This window comes from Poromitra crassiceps (assembly GCF_964638095.1).
Source record: "Poromitra crassiceps genome assembly, chromosome: 10".
Lineage (NCBI taxonomy): Eukaryota > Metazoa > Chordata > Actinopteri > Beryciformes > Melamphaidae > Poromitra > Poromitra crassiceps.
This window is the reverse complement of record NC_139631.1, coordinates 45,182,829-45,203,655: the sequence shown is the minus strand read 5'-3', so window position 1 is coordinate 45,203,655 and position 20,827 is coordinate 45,182,829. Positions and strand designations below refer to the sequence as shown.

The following is a 20,827-nucleotide window of genomic DNA, read 5'->3' as shown; positions in this document are numbered from 1 at the left end:
TCTAACGCACCACGTTTACACACACTGTAGTAAGTAATATACTCCTCCACCTCTGACCTCTAACGCACCACGTTTACACACACTGTAGTAAGTAATATACTCCTCCACCTCTGACCTCTGACCTCTAACGCACCACGTTTACACACACTGTAGTAAGTAATATACTCCTCTACCTCTGACCTCTAACGCACCACGTTTACACGCTCTGTAGTAAGTAATATACTCCTCCACCTCTGACCTCTAACGCACCACGTTTACACACACTGTAGTAAGTAATATACTCCTCCACCTCTGACCTCTAACGCACCACGTTTACACACACTGTAGTAAGTAATATACTCCTCCACCTCTGACCTCTAACGCACCACGTTTACACACACTGTAGTAAGTAATATACTCCTCCACCTCTGACCTCTAACACACCACGTTTACACGCTCTGTAGTAAGTAATATACTCCTCCACCTCTGACCTCTAACGCACCACGTTTACACACACTGTAGTAAGTAATATACTCCTCCACCTCTGACCTCTAACGCACCACGTTTACACACACTGTAGTAAGTAATATACTCCTCCACCTCTGACCTCTAACGCACCACGTTTACACACACTGTAGTAAGTAATATACTCCTCCACCTCTGACCTCTAACGCACCACGTTTACACACACTGTAGTAAGTAATATACTCCTCTACCTCTGACCTCTAACGCACCACGTTTACACGCACTGTAGTAAGTAATATACTCCTCCACCTCTGACCTCTAACGCACCACGTTTACACACACTGTAGTAAGTAATATACTCCTCCACTTCTGACCTCTAACGCACCACGTTTACACACACTGTAGTAAGTAATATAGTCCTCTACCTCTGACCTCTAACGCACCACGTTTACACACACTGTAGTAAGTAATATACTCCTCTACCTCTGACCTCTAACGCACCACGTTTACACGCTCTGTAGTAAGTAGCAGGAACTCAGCTCATAGTCTGTGAGTGGAGCTTGAGACTCAATATAATGATTCAGCAAAAAGCTAGGTGTGTTTATGTGATTTATCATCATCTGATAATGGCCTTTATCCAATAAAGCATATCGGTTTATGTTGTTTATTCGACCGTTTGAATAATCAGGTAACATACATGTGATAATGATGGGTTTATTAATGTGCACCTGTGCATGTGAACGCGCTCATTGTGGCAGTGCTGCTCACCCAGTAGAGAAGAGCTTCATCTTGTTTGTTGTTTGTTTGTTTGTCCCAGCTGATCCCCAGCAGCAGGAAGCTGTCATCAGAGGGCTCTGACTTCTTCTTCTACTACTGTTTACTGGGCAACGACATCACCAGCGAGCCTTTCCACGACCTGCTGAGCCCCGCCTTCGAGCCGGAGCGCGCCTCCGTGCGCATCCGCAGCAGCAAGCAGATCCTCCAGGCCTTCATGGCCCAGCAGCCCGGCTTACAGGTCAGGATGAAAGTGTCTCTGTTTCTAACCTCCTGACCTGACCTGCCATGATGCTTCTCTACCTGCCACGGTGTCATGTCTGCGCAGCCGTCGTGATGTTTTAGTCGCAGTGAGAATTTGTCGTTTGTTTGTTTGTAACCCACGGCGACGATGAGAAGATGCTTCCAGCTACCGGGCTATGTCAATCACACCTCTGTTAGCAGCGGTGACGTTTCTAACTGTGGTCAAAAAATATGCAATTTCATTTTTTAGATCAGTATTATTACCATATCTGTGTACAAACATTTGGAAAAGCCAGAGCAGATAATAAATCGACACCCCAAAAAGCTTAACTCATTGAGTGCCAGCCACTTTTGGAGAACGGATGCTCCCAGTGCCAGAGTTTCAGAGCGTTTTCAGTGATTTCTCGAGGCCCACAGAATATTGTGTGATATTACTATGTAAACACTGAACACGCACAAAGAACGATGAGACTCTATTCTATCATCTGCAAAAAAAAGTTTATTGATCCCATTTTCCGTTCTTTAGTTATGAGCCGGAGAAGATAGCTTGATTCATCCAAAAACATCAATTTTTTTCTAGAAGCTGAGATAATTGGCCTTTTGTGAAATTAAACATTTCAAGCACATCACTGACTCTGAAGCTAATCTTTTCTAATGTAGTCACACCTCAAAAATAATTTCCTTCAATAAAACAGTGAAGGCCAGGGAATTCTGTTTGGCAGAATAATATTTTTTAGCTACAACCAGCAGCGCTGGACCCTGCGTGCGCTGCTGGTTGCAGCTTCTTGCTGGTCTTGATTTGCTGCTGGTGGGCATCGGATATTCTGGCTTGCGTTTGTCAATCCTGTCCTGCTGCCTGGGTCTGTCTGGGTGTTGCGCGCTGCTCTGCGTGCCCACCCCCCCCCCCCCCCGCCCCGCCCCGCCCCGCCTCGCCTCGCCTCAACTGCACACTCCTCCTCCTGTCTGTGGTGGCTCTCTGCTGAGTTTGCTGTGCGCACAGTGAAGGGACATCGACATCCTGCTTTTTTACAGCGTTCCGCGTGTGTTTGTCACCGGCAACGATGCTTCCAGTTGAGAATAATAACAACTCCACGGTGTGGATGTGCGGATGTGCTGTCCGGCTCAATTGTGGGAGCAGATTGGCTGCTGCAGGCACAGCTGCAGTAACGTGCTTCAGCATATCGATGCATACGGATGCGATGCGATTTCCGTTTCCATAACGACTTCTTCTTTGTTTTTTCCTTGCCTTTCTGTTATGTGGAGAGCACTGTCGCCACCTAAGGGTTCTGTAAAATAGGTTAGACACATCCAATAGCTATAATATTTGTACATCAGAGGCAGAAGGCTTTGATCGACGCCCCACCGTCAAAAAACGCAATTGACGAACATGTCCGTCCTTGGCACTCTACGTTACTATTTGAAATGACGAACATGTCCGTCCTTGGCACTCTACGTTACTATTTGAAATGACGAACATGTCCGTCCTTGGCACTCAATGAGTTAAAGACTAAAGTTGCTAAAGTGCACTGTCGGGACTAGGGGTGTAACCGTACACAGAAGTCACGGTTCCGTACGTACCTCGGTTTCGGCGTCACGGTTTGGTTTGGTACAACGGGGGAAAAGGCAACAAATAAAATCCAAAATGCATAAGGCTAGGTTTCTTTTGATTTATTTTGAACCTGTGGCATTTATTTTGAACAGACAGTACTAGTGCTCCACCTAGTGTCATAAAGTGGTACCTCCTGGCCCTGTAGTGTATTAAAGCAGTAAACACTAGCCATGACTCTTGCAGTAGGTTATATTTTTATGTCGGCTGCTGGAGAAAAAAAAGAGTTTGCAATCAGCTACAGAACTGAAAAGCATCTCGTTATAAAAATGCACAAATACATAGAATACAAATGTCAAACTTGTGCAATATGTGCTATAGTGATGTTCATACACCGGTCGCGTTAGTAGAACAGGGTTTTTCATTTCCCACTCACTGAAGTGGGCGGTGCAGTGGACAGAAACTTACACACACACACACACACAACACACACACACACACACACACACACACACACACACACACACACACACACACACACACACAGCTGATTAGAAAGGAGGGGGCTCTTCTAGCTCCTGTGTCTCATCTGAACTCGCCATAGTCAAAGTGAAAGAATTGTCGTCGTCCTCATCTTGTTTTGGTGTGTCTTCTTCTGTGGTTTGTTCTCGTTCTTTAATAGTGCTCAGGTGCTTTACCGCCACCTTCTGGATTGGAGTGTGTATCGAGGTGTTCTTCGTATAGCTGCATGCACCGACCTGTGACCCCCATACCGTGACGTCACGGGACGAATTACACATACCAAATTACACACCTACTGGGGACCAACATTAATTTGACATTAATCTGGCTTAGGTGGTGCCCAAAATGACTTGGGTGTTGCACCTAGCCCTATCCATATCACCTAGATCTAATGCCTGTCTGTGTGTGTGTGTGTGTGTCTCTCCACCTGTCTGTGTGTGTGTCTCTCCTGTCTGTCCTCCTCAGATCCACCTGTGCTGTGGAAACCACTCTCTTGGCAGCACAGAGGTGTCTCTCTCAGCTGTGTGTGCTGGCTCTGTGGACCTGGAGAGCGAGACGTGGACGGTGGAGGGGGCGTTCGTACTGCAGCCTCCCAAACGGACCAATCAGAAGCTGCCGGCTCTGCCTGCCGAGCTGCAGCCCACTGTGGGCGTGGCCGTCACCCTGCGGAGGGAGGAGCTCACACCACAGGTACACAGCAGAGCCATAGAGACAGAAGAGTTGTGACATCTCCATTCACTCCAATGGCTCCGTTTCTTTTTTTTACCTCGCAAAAGTTCCTGGAAGTAAGGTTCTGGATTAAGCAGCACTGTCGAGTTGCAGCAAAATGGTCTGTTTGTGATGTACTTTGAAAGGGTCAGACGTAGCGATGTCAAGTGTCGTGTTGCATGGTAAAAGGAATCTCTACGATCTATTTCTTAAATGGGCATACTACTCATGCAGGCGACGTGCTGCATCCTCTTCAATTCAGGTCGCTTTCACATATAAGCTGTTTAGTCCGCTTTAACCGCGCCAGAGTTCGTTTCCTCAGATAGTGCGCTTCGTTTGGGGTGGTGTGAAAGCGCAAACGAACTCTGGGGCGGAACAAACAAACAAACGCTGGTCCGCTTGAAAACGTGGGTCTCGGTTCGCTTCAAGTGAACCCTGGCGCGGTTCGTTTGTTGTGTGAAAGCAAAACGGACTAAACACAAGAGCGCCAGTGCATCTGATGCACTCATGCAGTGCATCATGAGTAGAAGACGGTAGAAGGGAGCAAAACAAACACTGCGGCGTGCACACGTGTACAGTACCTGTGCGCCGCGTCGTGACATAGAGGCTACGTCGTCATAACAACAACACATCGTTTCTCAACAGCTGGCTTGCCTGTCTCCTTCGGTACGTAGGCTACTCGTCTCCTCTGCATAATGAAATGTTCAACAGCTTGCTGCCTCATCTGCTGCTCATATTGGGCAGATTCTTGTTAAATATTTATTTGATAGTAACACCAAAGTAAAACCAGAAATCCCAATATCGCAGGTGGTGTTGCTCCATGGTTTGTGTTTTGTGGATTCACTTGTGTTGTTCAGTCAGCCCTCAGCCAGGCAAGAAGCCTGCTGAAGAGGAGAGATTTCCCTTCTCTATTCTGTCCAATAGACGAGTGACTGTTTTGACCACGTGACATTGTTCAGAAAGTTTGGTGCTTGTGACAAATTGCTGTGTTAAAGTGAACCAGACCAAATGAAAAATGCAACAATGTTGCATTTTCACCCCCCCGAATCACACTTAGCGCTTTCAGACAGACACGGTTCTGGTTCTGGCTCCGGCTCCGTTCTGGTGTCTCAGAACCTTGGTGCTTTCTGGCGAACCAGCCCGTGTTCACACCAGTTTAAGCGGAACCAAAGTGGGAGGACATTATTCGGTAGTCCTTCTTCAGTTTATTTTTAATTTTTTTAAGTTTATTAATTATTTGGTCTGGCGTTCGAGTGAACCCAGCCTTGGCCATCTCTTCTGCAAGTTCGGCATACGACTTGCTCTTTCTTGTACTGCTTTCTAGCTTTTCTTGAGATTCGGTAGATGCCCAAATCGCCACTAAACATTTGGTTTCCTCAGGAGACCACTGCAAATTATTTTTCTCCATGTTGTCACTGCCTTCTTCTCCTTCCTGCTCGTTTTCACAGCCTAGAATGAGACACGCCCACTGATGATGTCACTGTTCCCAAGGAAAACCAACTATTTTTTGGTTCCGCTGAGGACCAACTTTTCAGGTTCCGAACCAATTATTTTTTCGGTCTGAACGCGCCGGCCAGTTCAGATTAGGGTTCTGGAACCGGAACCGGCACGGAGCCCTGCCGGTGTGAAAGCCCTAACTAATAGGGCTGTGGCGATTCACTTATCTCCCGATTCGATACTATCACAATAATTGGGTGCCGATTCGATATATATTGCGATTCTTAAGTTTTGCGATTCTACGATTATTGCGATTCGATATTAGGATTTATTGCGATTTTTGTTTCTTTTTTTCTTTTCTTTTTTTAGTTTGTTTGCTTTTTTACACTAGATTAGAACATGGGAAAAGTTGAATCATACACTAGAGACTGTATATTATATATCATGAGTAGGGCTGGGCGATATAGTTAAAAACAGGGGCGGACTGGGATCATAATTCAGGCCGGGCATTAGATACCAAGCAGGCCAGGCCGACATGCGTGAAATTTGGGCCGTTTGAAGCCCAATTTGGGCCGTTTGAAGCCAGATTTGGGCCGTTTGAAGTCCAATTTTACAATGAGATGCATCCACTTTAAGCGTAATTATTACTTCAGACTAACTAATAAAGTAATACAACCACTAGTAAACCAGTAGGCGGCGCCTGGCCTGCTGTTCAGTGAGTGGCCTGACTGCGGGCACCCAATTTTTTTTTTTTTTGCGATTATCGATTCTGGAATAAAAGATCGATTGAAAAAATCGGGACATTAAAAATCGCGATACTTAGGTGAATCGATTTTTTCCCCCACCCCTACTAACTAAGTCTACCAGCTTATTATTCTTTGCCCATACAAGGACCCTTCTGCATGACGTCATTTTGTAATCGTCTTTCCGGTTTTAGACACGGAAGTAGATTATGCCTACCGTAGTCATTTTTACACTTGCCAAAAAGCTGTTTTCAAGCAAAAAAACCCAAACTGTTTTAAAGTTTTAATATTTTTCGGGTGAGAACGTTACATATATGTGACCAGTTTATCAGAATAAGCCTATTTGGAAATATTTAACGAGCAGCGAGGACCGGGAGCGCTGGCTGTGCTGACACCGGTCGGACTAGCTATCTGTCAAACCCTAATGTAGGCTACTGGCAGTGAGAAATCACTGTCGACGTGCTTTTGTAACTAACGTTAAATGCCGACCGGGTACAGCCATCGGCTCCTCGCAGCAGTAACGCTATGAACATGTCACTGAAGTTGGCCACAGTGTAGCTTAATTCTGAATGTTGCCAAAACTTCATTCATTATTATAGTGACGTTTTGTTTTGAAATGAACCGGAAGAACAAATACAATTGCGTGTAACGCGGAAGAGAGGAAGAGAGAAAAAGTGGGCGTGGTGAATATGTGAAAGAGTCCTAAAGCCCTGTTTACATGGTGACGCTTCCTGCATAAAATGGCTAACTTTTTTAGCGTTAGTGAGTGACTTCCTTTTACACGGTGACGGCGTTATTGGGGGGTGAAAACGCAAAAAAGTGAAAACAGCTCCCAGAGTGGAATTCTTGATAACGCCGCCCCTTACTGTCACCGTGTAAAGTGGAGAAACGCAATTTAGGTGATGACACAGCCCCCCTTCACCATGGAAGACTGGGCAATAGGAGCATTGAACTAGCCCAATACTATACAGCCTTATGGCACAGGCACAATGAGTCGCATTGACATTCAACAAACGTGATTTGCTAAAAACACATAATCTGTGTTAAGTCCCCCCTACTAACGTCGCACATAGCCTATTCATCACTGTCTCCCGCATTGAATCATTGACAACAACTCACTGTCTGCGATGCATTTCCTCAAGTGAAGTCCCAATTTTGCTCAGGTCTTTTTTATGTTGCTTTACTGGGTTTTTATTCGATAATCCAATCTGGAGCAGTTTATTAGGCTACCATTTGTGACTTCTGTGTCACTCTATCGCGTGGAAAATTAATTTAAACTTTAATCACAAAGCTAAAACAAGCCCGTTAGAAACAGACAGAATAGGGGAAGCTAGGCGTTTTTACCTTCAAAATAAAACCCGTATTTTATAACTGGGTAAATAAAAATCATGGTCGTCGACTCACTACGTGTTAAAATTGACTTTAGTTGTCTGTGTTCTATTATGTCTTCTGTGTATTTCGGATCACACACTAAAAAACGTCAATAAGACTATTAGTTTATTTAATTACCATTATTGTGAAGGTTTTAACCAGAAGTTTCAATGTTCAGTTGGCTCACTTGACACTTTGCGGCTTCAGTCAGCCTGACAGTCTGCACGCAAATCGTTATCACAACAGCTGTGTATAAATGCGAAATAAAAGGTGAGCGCGCACCGCTCGTTTGCCGTTTTATGCAGAGACGGTTGTCATCTAAACAAGTCCCCACACCTCATGTTGAGCGAGCAGCGTTAATTGGCGATTGAAAAAGTATCAGGTTACTCTTTACTCTTACAGCACATGCCAGTTCAGAGAAATTGTAGAATGTTTTCAGAATGTTTTTGGGATACGGCCTGTGTGTCAGGATGAGTACAGAGCTATAGCCTCGCCAAATGACGCTTAATAGAAGTCTTCTCTCTCTCCAGGTGTTAGGAGAAGGAGGAGATGGACCTCAGAAAGCCTCCATCCCTCCGTCTCTACCTCCCGCTGCGCACCAGAGACATCCAACCCCGCCCCCTGGCCCCACCTCCTCTCCTCCTGGCCACGCCCCCTCTCCTCCTGGCCACGCCCCCTCTCCCGCTGCGTGTCATACAGAGAGCGAGGCAGAGAGTTTACAGGAAGAGCTGCACCACGGGAGACACCAGGCTGCACTGGCAGGTAAGGCTGGAGAGACACACTACACCACTGTGAGTGTTTTCACACAATAAGAGTGTGTGTGTGTGTGTGTGTGTGTGTGTGTGTGTGTGTGTGTGTGTGTGTGTATGGTCAAAAAATATGGACTTGGTGTGAAAGACCTTAACACGTTCACTGCCATTGACGAGATATCTCGTCTTAAAAAAATCCAACGGTTGACTGCCAATGACGAGATATCTCGTCTTAAAAAAAATATATATATATTTGACGGTGGGACGTGGATCAACGCCCCCCACGTCTCCTATAAAAATATTGGAGCCACCGAACGTGTACAACCCATTCCACCGACCCACTAAGTGGCGACAGTGCTCTCCAGACTAGAAAAAGCTGAGCCAAAACTGCAGGGGAACGCGTGAGGAAACCATTCTCTCATACTGTAAAATGGATTGGCGAAAACGCTTTCGCTTTCGCGCATTATCGCGCTGGGAGCTGGCGGTGGGGGATTGCAAATTTGCATAATAGATTATGCGTGCAACACACTTTGAAACACGCGCAGAAAGCCCACAATCGCACGCAGCTTCATTGCAGCTGAGCTCAACAACCGAAACGACTCATGCAGACTCGCCCAAAGAGCAGCCGCCAGCAGCCAGGCAGCACAGACAGGCAGAGCCTCGCTTGTGACAAACGCTGCAAAGCCACAAGAGACACACCCATGGAGGGAGGAGTTTGAAGGAGAGGGGGGTTTCCTGCTGCTATGGAGGAAATTACTGTTCAAAACTATTGTTTAGATGTCTGACGTCTTACGCCAAAAATAAATGGTTAAAGTGACTGTTCTATCGAATTTCACAAAAAGCCATTTATCTCAGAATAAATTTTCAGACGCTGAAACCATGCTGTATTCTACTGCTAATGCCTACATAACTACTAACTCTACAAACTAACTCTTTTAGACAGAGAAAGCACACATTCTATTAGTTCTTTTGAGATCATTTGTGTTCACAAAATCTTAGCAGAAAAGAATCCTCGGCTCTTGAAAGATGAGCCAGAATCCTCAAAAAAAAACCTTGGCAGAACCTACCTACAGTATTGAAAAAACGGCTGGCAGTGAATGTGTTAAGTTGAGCTTGTCTCCTCCCCCTCCCTCCCTCCCCCTCCCTCCCTCTCCCTCCCTCCAGCTGCAGAGTGGGAGGGTACCGCGGTGGAGGCGGGTCTGGGGGGCGGAGCCTCGTCCGTCAGTGTTTCGGGTCCCAAAGTGTCCATCCCCCCCTCCGCTCATCACTTCTGCTTCTCTCTGGACCTGCGCAGCCTGGGCAGCCTCAGCCTGCCACACCCTGTCAATGTTACTCTCAGGTAAAACACACCTGCTGCTACTCAACACTCAGGTAAAACACACCTGCTGCTACTCAACACTCAGGTAAAACACACCTGCTGCTACTCAACACTCATTGAAAACCTACGTTTGAAAAAGAAATAACATGACATGACAAAATACCTGTTACCAAGTTATGAAAATGTGAATGATAAAAGATACTACCTACCAAAATGCCAAAAGCTGAAATTAGACTGAAACTACCAAACCTCCACTGAAAACTGAAACTAAACTGAAATTGACATTACATTTGAAAATGGAAATATAAGTGAAAAAGACTGAAAATCGAAATTGAAAATAAAAATAAAAACAAATGAAAAATCCAAAATGAGATGAACACCTGTCAACCCTCCAATGAATACAGTAGACATTCTACTAGTTAATGGTAGTAAAGTGTGTACACTGTATTGTTTTTCAGGTATTTGTACCACTTCTTCGACAGTGCAGCAACCATTGCATTACAGTACTACGGTATACTACTAATAATAACGACATTTAAGTGTATATGTTGTGTTCTACTTGAGATATTTCACCACTTTTAAGTTCCTATTGCTGCCAAACGTCCTCCCCTCCACTCCAGTAGAGCATGGCTATTCAACTATATGGGCTACATGCACAACCCCACTACTTCCTGAAATGAGTACAGCTTCTTTATTTCCTGTCATCACTATTGGATGAAGTGATTAAAGGACGGCTTTACCGTGGGGAATATTAATATATATTAAATCTCACGCCCCTAAGGTTTTCGAATCCGTTGAAATTTTTGAAATTGGAGGTTTACAGCCAGAGATATCAAGCATCTCTCACATTATTTCCATGTCGCTCTGACGCAAAACGCGTCAGAGCGACAAGTCCAGCCTTGCGGAAGTCGAGGACCTATGAACTACAATTGTTGTGAGCCATGGTCCCGCCTCTAGAGGTCCTCCACGCCCCTTCAGAGGTCTTGAACAAAACCAAAAGGCAGCCATCTTTTTCCACCACCTAGCCTGCTGTAGCTAGGTTAGCTTTCCATAGCTCCTTGCAAAGAGACGATTTTCTCGGGAATGGAAGCACGGACAGACACGTGACTGGCGGCATTGGAAAGCTCGTCAAATTTTACATCTAGTAGTAGGTGCGTTGAAGTAACGAAATCAACGCTGAGCAATGTACCCGTTTTTACACATTTTTACATAAAATAGTTACAACATCAGATGCGCGTAACTCCTACGAAAATGCCTTAAAATGCATGAATTTTTTTTTATGAAGACATCTCCCGACATATATACTTCGGTTTAAATTTGGTGCAATTTGGAGGCAATTTTATTTTCGATTTTTCCTTCTTCTCTATGTTTTATTGTCGAAGCCTTCTTCTTCTTTGAGTTTTATGGCGGTTGGCAAACATATATGTGCATTACCGCCACCTACTGGAGTTTGATATCAGCCAAATGCCTGAGGGGTGGGCATGGAAACGAAGGCCACGCGAGCCCAGTGCATTGTGGGAAATGTAGGATTTCGAGTCCCCGCACCCGCACCTCCCCTCCACCACCCCCCCCCCCCACACACAGAGTGGATTTCTGTTGATATCTCAGGCTGTAAACAACCAATTTCAACGGATTTGAAAACCTTAGGGGCGTGAGATTTAATATATATTCATATTCCCCACGGAAAAGCCGTCCTTTAATGTCAGGTGTGCTGCAGTCACAACAATGATCAGGCACACCTGATTAATCAGTTCATCCAATAGTGTAGGACAGGAAATAAAGAAGCTGGACTCATTTCAGGAAGTAAAAAAGTTGTGCATGTAGTCCAATGTTCAGGGGGCCACATTGTCAGGAAGCTAAGGCCCCGGGGGCCGGACATTTCCCTGAGCTGTTATTATCATCAGCGCCACCACTTTTTATTATTTTATTTTTTTACTACATTGCAAAAGTGGCCTAATCATAACCTCATGGTCCATGTTTAGATGATTCTTTGGCAATTCTATTTTCTTTTCAGGAACAGAAATAAAAAAATAGTTGCACATCAAAATCAATCCACAGATGAAAAACGGAAACAGGTCTTGATTTCTATCTGCTGATGAAGCCTCTGTCATTGAGAGGGGGGGGGAACAGATAGAGAGAGGGGGGAGAGAGAGGTGAGACAGAGAGAGAGGAGAGATATACAGATAGAGAGAGGGGGAGAGAGAGAGGGGGGGGAGAGAGAGGAGAGAGATACAGATAGATGGGGGAGAGAGAGGTGAGACAGAGAGAGAGAGAGATACAGGGAGAGAGAGATACAGATATAGAGGGGAGAGAGAGAGGAGAGAGATACAGATAGAGAGAGGGGAGAGAGAGATACAGATAGAGAGAGGGGAAAGAGAGAGGTAAGACAGAGAGAGGAGAGAGATACAGATAGAGAGAGGGGAGAGAGAGAGAGATACAGAGAGAGAGAGGGAAGAGAGAGAGGTAAGACAGAGAGAGGAGAGAGATACAGATAGAGAGAGGGGAGAGAGAGAGAGATACAGATAGAGAGAGGGGAAAGAGAGAGAGGTGAGACAGAGAGAGGAGAGAGATACAGATAGAGAGAGGGGAGAGAGAGAGATACAGATAGAGGGGAGAGAGAGAGAGAGATACAGATAGAGAGAGGGGAGAGAGAGAGAGATACAGAGAGAGAGAGGGAAGAGAGAGAGGTAAGACAGAGAGAGGAGAGAGATACAGATAGAGAGAGGGGAGAGAGAGAGAGATACAGAGAGAGAGAGGGAAGAGAGAGGTGAGACGGAGAGAGAGGGGGAGAGAGATACAGATAGAGAGAGGGGAGAGAGAGAGAGAGGGAAGAGAGAGGTGAGAGAGATACAGATAGAGGGGAGAGAGAGGTGAGAGAGATACAGATAGAGGGGAGAGAGAGGTGAGAGAGATACAGATAGAGGGGAGAGAGAGGTGAGAGAGATACAGATAGAGGGGAGAGAGAGGTGAGAGAGATACAGATAGAGGGGAGAGAGAGGTGAGAGAGATACAGATAGAGGGGAGAGAGAGGTGAGAGAGATACAGATAGAGGGGAGAGAGAGGTGAGAGAGATACAGATAGAGGGGAGAGAGAGGTGAGAGAGATACAGATAGAGGGGAGAGAGAGGTGAGACAGAGAGAGAGAGAGAGATACAGATAGAGGGGAGAGAGAGAGAGAGATACAGATAGAGAGAGGGGAGAAAGAGGTGAGACAGAGAGAGAGAGAGATACAGAGAGAGAGGTGAGACAGAGAGAGAGATACAGATAGAGAGAGGGGAGAGAGAGAGAGAGAGATACAGAGAGAGAGAGAGATACAGAGAGAGAGGGTTCAGGGGGAGATGAGAGAGATGTGATCTCTCCTCCACCCCCCCTCAGAACTGATCTGTGGACAGATGTGACTTGATTGGCCAGTGGGCTGCCAGTTGAATAGGCTGGCAGGTGAGTATTATGCATTCCAGCCTAATAGTAATTGTGTGTGTGTGTGTGTGTGTGTGTGTGTGTTGTAGGTATTCATACCCCTTCTTTGGCAGTGCGGCTCCCATCAGGACCAACCCTCCTGTGGAGCTGCAGAGGCACATGGAGGTGTTTCTGCCTCAGTCCTACTGTGCCTTCAACTTTGCTGCCCTGCCCCAGCGCCTACAGGACACCTTCAACAGGTACACACACACACACACACACACACCGCCCTGCCACAGCGCCTACAGGACACCTTCAACAGGTACACACACACCGCCCTGCCCCAGTGCCTACAGGACACCTTCAACAGGTACACACACACACACACACACACACCGCCCTGCCACAGCGCCTACAGGACACCTTCAACAGGTACACACACACCGCCCTGCCCCAGTGCCTACAGGACACCTTCAACAGGTACACACACACCACCCTGCCCCAGCGCCTACAGGACACCTTCAACAGGTACACACACACACACACACACACACCGCCCTGCCACAGCGCCTACAGGACACCTTCAACAGGTACACACACACCGCCCTGCCCCAGTGCCTACAGGACACCTTCAACAGGTACACACACACACCGCCCTGCCCCAGCGCCTACAGGACACCTTCAATAGGTACACACACACACACACACCACCCTGCCCCAGCCCCTACAGGACACCTTCAACAGGTACACACACACACACACACACACCGCCCTGCCCCAGCGCCTACAGGACACCTTCAACAGGTACACACACATACACACACACTGCCCTGCCCCAGCGCCTACAGGACACCTTCAACAGGTACACACACACACACACACCGCCCTGCCCCAGCACCTACAGGACACCTTCAACAGGTACACACACACACACCGCCCTGCCCCAGCACCTACAGGACACCTTCAACAGGTACACACACACACACCGCCCTGCCCCAGCACCTACAGGACACCTTCAACAGGTACACACACACACACACACCGCCCTGCCACAGCACCTACAGGACACCTTCAACCGGTACACACACACACACACACCGCCCTGCCACAGCGCCTACAGGACACCTTCAACAGGTACACACACACACACACACACACACCGCCCTGCCACAGCGCCTACAGGACACCTTCAACAGGTACACACACACCGCCCTGCCCCAGTGCCTACAGGACACCTTCAACAGGTACACACACACACCGCCCTGCCCCAGCGCCTACAGGACACCTTCAATAGGTACACACACACACACACACCACCCTGCCCCAGCCCCTACAGGACACCTTCAACAGGTACACACACACACACACACACACACACACCGCCCTGCCCCAGCGCCTACAGGACACCTTCAACAGGTACACACACATACACACACACTGCCCTGCCCCAGCGCCTACAGGACACCTTCAACAGGTACACACACACACACACACCGCCCTGCCCCAGCACCTACAGGACACCTTCAACAGGTACACACACACACACCGCCCTGCCCCAGCACCTACAGGACACCTTCAACAGGTACACACACACACACCGCCCTGCCCCAGCACCTACAGGACACCTTCAACCGGTACACACACACACACACACACCGCCCTGCCACAGCGCCTACAGGACACCTTCAACAGGTACACACACACACACACACACACACCGCCCTGCCACAGCGCCTACAGGACACCTTCAACAGGTACACACACATGGTGTATGGGAGTGAATGGAGCTCTTTCCCCTATGATGGGTGTGGCCTATTTCATGCAGTGTCTCTATTATCTGCTCATATTGAGAACTCATCACTCAGCCTGAACCCCTCATGCCTCATCAATGCCACGACCTGTAAGCATATGTCTGTTTGTGTGTCTGTCTGTCTGTGCTCTAGAGTGCCTCTGGTGGTGGAGGTGTGGCACATAGACTCCAGCAGCAGAGACCAGCTGATCGGCACAGCCTCCCTGCAGCTGTGTGAGCTGCTGAGCGCTGAGAGGAGAAACTTCCCGGGAGGCACAGGAGAGCCATGCTGGAGACAGACACAGCAGGGCCGCAGCGCTGTCCGCACAACACACAGGTGGAGCAACGTTCAACACCGCACCTCATTATGCAACTTCTCATTAACACAGAGGTGGATATATGCTGCAACACACAGGTGGAGCAACGTTCAACACAGACACCTCATTATGCAACTTCTCATTAACACAGAGGTGGATATATGCTGCAACACACAGGTGGAGCAACGTTCAACACAGCCAAGTCATTATGCAACTTCTCATTAACACAGAGGTGGATATATGCTGCAACACACAGGTGGAGCAACGTTCAACACAGCCAAGTCATTATGCAACTTCTCATTAACACAGAGGTGGATATATGCTGCAACACACAGGTGGAGCAACGTTCAACACAGCCAAGTCATTATGCAACTTCTCATTAACACAGAGGTGGATATATGCTGCAACACACAGGTGGAGCAACGTTCAACACCGACACCTCATTATGCAACTTCTCATTAACACAGAGGTGGATATATGCTGCAACACACAGGTGGAGCAACGTTCAACACCGACACCTCATTATGCAACTTCTCATTAACACAGAGGTGGACATATGCTGCATTCCATTCTAGCTCTGAGGTCGGAAATTCCCACTTCCTACTAGCCCATCCTCACCACCTGGTGTCGACCCACAGAAAGTCCACAAACCAGCTGCATGTGCTGGGGCCAAGTCCAATTGACCTTTTCCACATCAGCCATTTTATGTCTAAAAGGCAGGGTAAACACTAGGGATGGGCATCGAATTTCGAATTTTCGAATAATCGTTGTTATTATCAAGGTCGACTTTTATTATTGAAATTCGAAATTCGAAAAAAAAAAAAAAAAAAATTTTTTTTTGTGAAATGTTGCATTGTCTCCCCTGATTCTAAGTATAGTCAAATCGCTTGGTTTGAGCAAGTAAAACAATTTTTATAAGCATTTTAAGCAAGGTTTATGGAAAAATGAATGGCGGATGAAATCCCATGAAGAGGGAGAGGGGGTGACTTTGGCACCCCTTTGGCACTCAGACCTGAGCCTACTAAATATTTAATGAACCACTCATGATTGTCAAAACTGTTTTTTATTTTCGAAAATGTCAATGTCATGTAACATGTTCTTTACTTCAGTGGTGCAATGCTTGTTTGAGCTAAAAATCCACAGCAGAAGCTTTTTATATTAATTAATAAAGCCGTAGACTTAGAATCAGGGGAGACAATGCAACATTTCACTCACAAAAAAAAAAAAAAATTAATTACATTTTTTTTTTTTTTTTTACATTTTTTTATTTATTTTCGAATTTCGAATTAAATTCGAATTTGGCCAGCGAATTTCGAATAGTGTTTTTGCTAGAAATGCCCATCCCTAGTAAACACAGGTGCAACCAAAACATTAATGAGGTTTCCAACTTAAGTTCCAATCCATTTGAGGTGTTCCAGTGCTGGGGCCCTCATTCATGATTTGGTTGCACCTGTGTTTACTCTTTTTTGCTTTTTTTAGACACAAAATGGCTACTGTGAAAAAGGGCCATCAGCAGACCAATACAGTAGTTGGTTAAACCCATACAATGAAACATTAACATTGTTATTAGCAGTTAGCTGTCTAATTGTTAGCTGTCTGTTGTTTATTCTATGTAATGTGCAATTGTATGTCCTGTTTTTTAAGACCAGGGACCATGTTGGAAATAAGTGTCTGCAATCACATCCCTTGGATTTTGCTGTCTTTTTATCCATAATAAATTAAATCAATCAATAGTTGATGCTGTTGGCATTCATGATTTTGGGACTTTAAGTTTGAAAGCACGTAGGTTGGAGATGACGTGTTTCCCACTTCCCACCATCCGACCTCCAAAAATGACATTTTGCAGGTGCAACGTTTCACTTGACGGTGACAATATGGTGTGTGTGTGTGTGTGTGTGTGTGTGTGTGTGTGTGTGTGTGTGTGTGTCCAGTCCCAGTGAGAAGGTGGCAGAGTTGCTCTATGTGACGAGCCTGGACGACCTGGGATTGGTTAAAGCCAAAGAGATCATCGTCTCCGACTCTTCACAGGTGAGTCAGACGTGTGTCGGCGGGTCAGGAGGAGAGAAAAAGTCCACAGTGTCTGGAGCACATTGCACAACGCCTAGCGCTTGGTACTAGTTAAACTAAACTGTCATCACAAACAAAGCATTATTTAATCACGTGTATTAATCAGAGCATTCACAGTGATAAAACCAGCAGGGGGAGCTGTGTAGAAACATCTGTTTACAGTGTTTACAGTGTATCGGGCTGCACAGCCATCGTTAACTCACTCACAGGCTGATTCTGAGAGCCGTGGGAGCGCACATTCACTGGCCAATTAGTCAGGCCTCTCCGCTCTGTCCCCAGAGGGGTTTCATAGTCCACTTCCCTGGCTGATTCCAACTCTGCACAACTGTGCTCCTCCACTCTGGTGAGCTCCATCAGTAGCTAACGAATGGAGCTCTCCATGTTGCTGAACCTGTGTCGACTCATTTTGGCCACTAATTAACCATTTTGGCCCATTTAGTCAGTCCTAATTACCTAATTAAAAAAATCCGGCTGCGTTAGGACACCCGCAAGGGATGCTTTTTACGCTTCCTGAAAGATTCAGCCTGATCGCACGTAAAATGGCAAAGCTGTGGCCCAACACGATTTGCAGGGATTCCGCTAGCATTTTTTCTGGCCGGCCAATTGAGCCGGCGACATTCCAGAATTCCGGCCTTATAGAATATTTACCGGCCCAGTCAAAATGTAGCCTGTTGAAAAAAGATAGATGTAGCCTAATCATACATAACATATGATTGTATAATTTTTAGCAAATGAAATCTTAATTTTAAATCATTTTTTGATTTCCAAATAATTTTCTAAGCGGTGCGGTCTGCGCTTGCGAGTGCAAAGGGAGCGAGCTGCAGGCACACCGCTCCTTATTTAATTAATTAATTCGGTTCGGGTTTGCAGTCATTCAGGGCCAGTTTAGGACTGCCAATATTTAGCACAGGCCAAAGATTTTCATAATTGTTGGTCATCTTCCAAGACCCACAGTAAATTATCTATTAGCACCAGAGTGATTTGCAATACCTCAAAATGAAGATGTACGTCTCTGGGTTCACCAGGAAAAAAAAAGTGAGCTTTTAGCATGTTCTGTACTCTACTTATATCCATTTATATACACCCTGTTTTCCCCCAGAATGTCTCTCTGAGATGACAAACAGGAGCAAATGCAATTTCTGTAAAATACACATTCTCAAGCAGAACTCGCTCTCAATTCTTTTATTTTGAACTGTATTGACATCAGACATGTAAATACTATTCGTTATGACACAAATGAAAAAAAATAATATATATATATATATATATATATATATACACATGAAGTGCTTTTTTTTTACATTCAACAATACAGCAGTGTGAGTGAGTGTGCAGACAGACACACAGACAGACAGACAGACAGACACACCGACAGACAGACAGACAGACAGACAGACAGACAGACAGACACACACACACACAGACACACACACACACACACACACACACACACGATCCCCCTTCGTTGCGTGATTTCTAACCCCACATAGGATAAGCAATAACCACGCCCTGTGGCGCCGGGATTGGCCAGGAGCAACACTGGAGTAGCTCTGCACTGGAGGGCACGCAGCCCAGCGATTTCATGAAGCTCTTGAACGGACAGCGGGCTTCTGCCTGCCTAGCTGTTCGTGTGCTGCTCGTCCATGTCTCTCTCCCCTATCCTCCCTGCTATCGTTCCCGTTTTCCCCTCGGCTATTCAACACGTCCTCACCGCCCTCTGATCACTGCTGATCGATCATTTCCTCATTCCTCCGATGATCAAACGCATCTGTGGATTACTTTCTCCGGTTTTCTCCGGCTGGCACACAGGAAGGCTGGCACACAGGAAAGCGACCAGCTCCTGCAGCGCGCGAGGGGCGTTTCAATGGCGTTTCTCCTGTCAGCACAAGGCAAGCTCCTTATCCGTTTGCTTTTCCTCCTGCTCAATTTCAAAACAACAGCTGCGGTATGTGTTTGTTCACGTGTTGTCTTAGATGATAGGGACCTGATACCATGTGACAGGCTGGGGAAGTGTTTTAACTACGCCCTGCAGTAATAAAAACAAAAACACGTCAAACACGTCATTGGCCCTCTGGGCTATTCCTGATAACACGTCAAAGACGTCATTGGCCCTGAATGAGTTAAGATTAAACAATGAAACACAAAAAACAAAAGCTATTATCCAACAAATGTATTTTATTATAGTGAATGAACTCGTCACAAACTTTGTGAACTGAGTTTGTCATATATTCCCGTTTAATTAAGCCTAAAGAAAGACACTGGCGGGCCTACATTAAATGTCTCTTTGCATCCAAGAAGGTGAAATTAAATAACTTGAAAGATAATCTAAATTAAGAAGTTGCCTACCTGCAACAAGCCAGAGATGAGACGTGCAGTCAGTCAAACTTTATAGCCTATATTTTCTGAAGCGATATTGACAACGATGACGACTGCAGCTGGTTGAGACGCGGGCATCCAACTCGCTTTCAGAACGGCCCCATAGCTTACTTCACAACATGAGAATATTTGCTTTACTTTAAACTGAAGGACAAAGGTGTAAGAATATTCAGCTTGTGTTACCTGTAGCCTACATCTGAGAACGAAATCCATTGTTGCGTGTTGTGAGCTTTGAGATGATGCACCATAAAGTGTTCAGACAAATAAATGAAAGCTGCCCATTAAATACTCCTCCTTAAATGGCAAATCAACTGAGGTTCTAGTAGGTTATTTATGCTGAAATCATGTTGACATTAGTGGCTAAATTAACGAACATATAATAATAAGCTTTACAACCTGCAGAGGACTTCTCTGTCGCTGCGAGAATTCTCGCAATACGCCTGCGGCAGTTTCTTCATGATCAGCGCTCCGCTATGTGCAAAGCCGATTCTTATCAACCCAACTTTTCCTCGCTGTGGCGGCTTCTCATGGGTGGTTGGATCTTGTTCTGGACCATCGTTGCATAAAAAGAACTGGCCGAGGGATGTCTGAGGTTGACATTTCGGTCTCTTGTGTCAAGCCAAAGCCTGTCGGCTGAGGGGCGCTGTGGGCTGCGGCCTGCGGGATGCTGCACAGCTGCAGTGTGCGGCTTAATTGCATGTCAGTTAAAGAGCGTCTGCTGTATTTTTTCTCTTTATCACCCAACACAACATAACAGCGGGGCGAAAATATATAATATTTAAGTCTATATTTAAGTTGTAGCTTATGGCAATATCACTGGTCACACAATATTGGGCTATTATAGGCTAATGAATGTATTTATTTGGCATTTCCAATATTTGGCTACTTGAGCCGGCGACCTTTTAATTTACCGGCCCACAGCAACAAATACCGGCTAAAAGCCGGCAATTACCGGCTAACGGAATCCCTGACTGACACACACACACACACACACACACACACACACACACACACACACACACACACAC

The 20,827-nt window shown here is 46.1% G+C and overlaps 1 protein-coding gene across 1 annotated transcript in view; it reads left to right on the top strand.

The window, feature by feature from the left end:
- The window catches only part of cep120 (centrosomal protein 120), a 74,703-nt gene that overhangs the window by 12,813 nt on the left and 41,063 nt on the right, over positions 1 to 20,827 (top strand). The window contains exons 6-12 of the mRNA XM_083645457.1: positions 1,262 to 1,459; positions 3,995 to 4,219; positions 8,319 to 8,550; positions 9,702 to 9,876; positions 13,361 to 13,510; positions 15,194 to 15,376; positions 17,288 to 17,384. Of these exons, the coding sequence (XP_083501583.1) occupies positions 1,262 to 1,459; positions 3,995 to 4,219; positions 8,319 to 8,550; positions 9,702 to 9,876; positions 13,361 to 13,510; positions 15,194 to 15,376; positions 17,288 to 17,384 (1,260 nt within the window). The remainder of the gene's footprint in view (positions 1 to 1,261; positions 1,460 to 3,994; positions 4,220 to 8,318; positions 8,551 to 9,701; positions 9,877 to 13,360; positions 13,511 to 15,193; positions 15,377 to 17,287; positions 17,385 to 20,827) is intronic.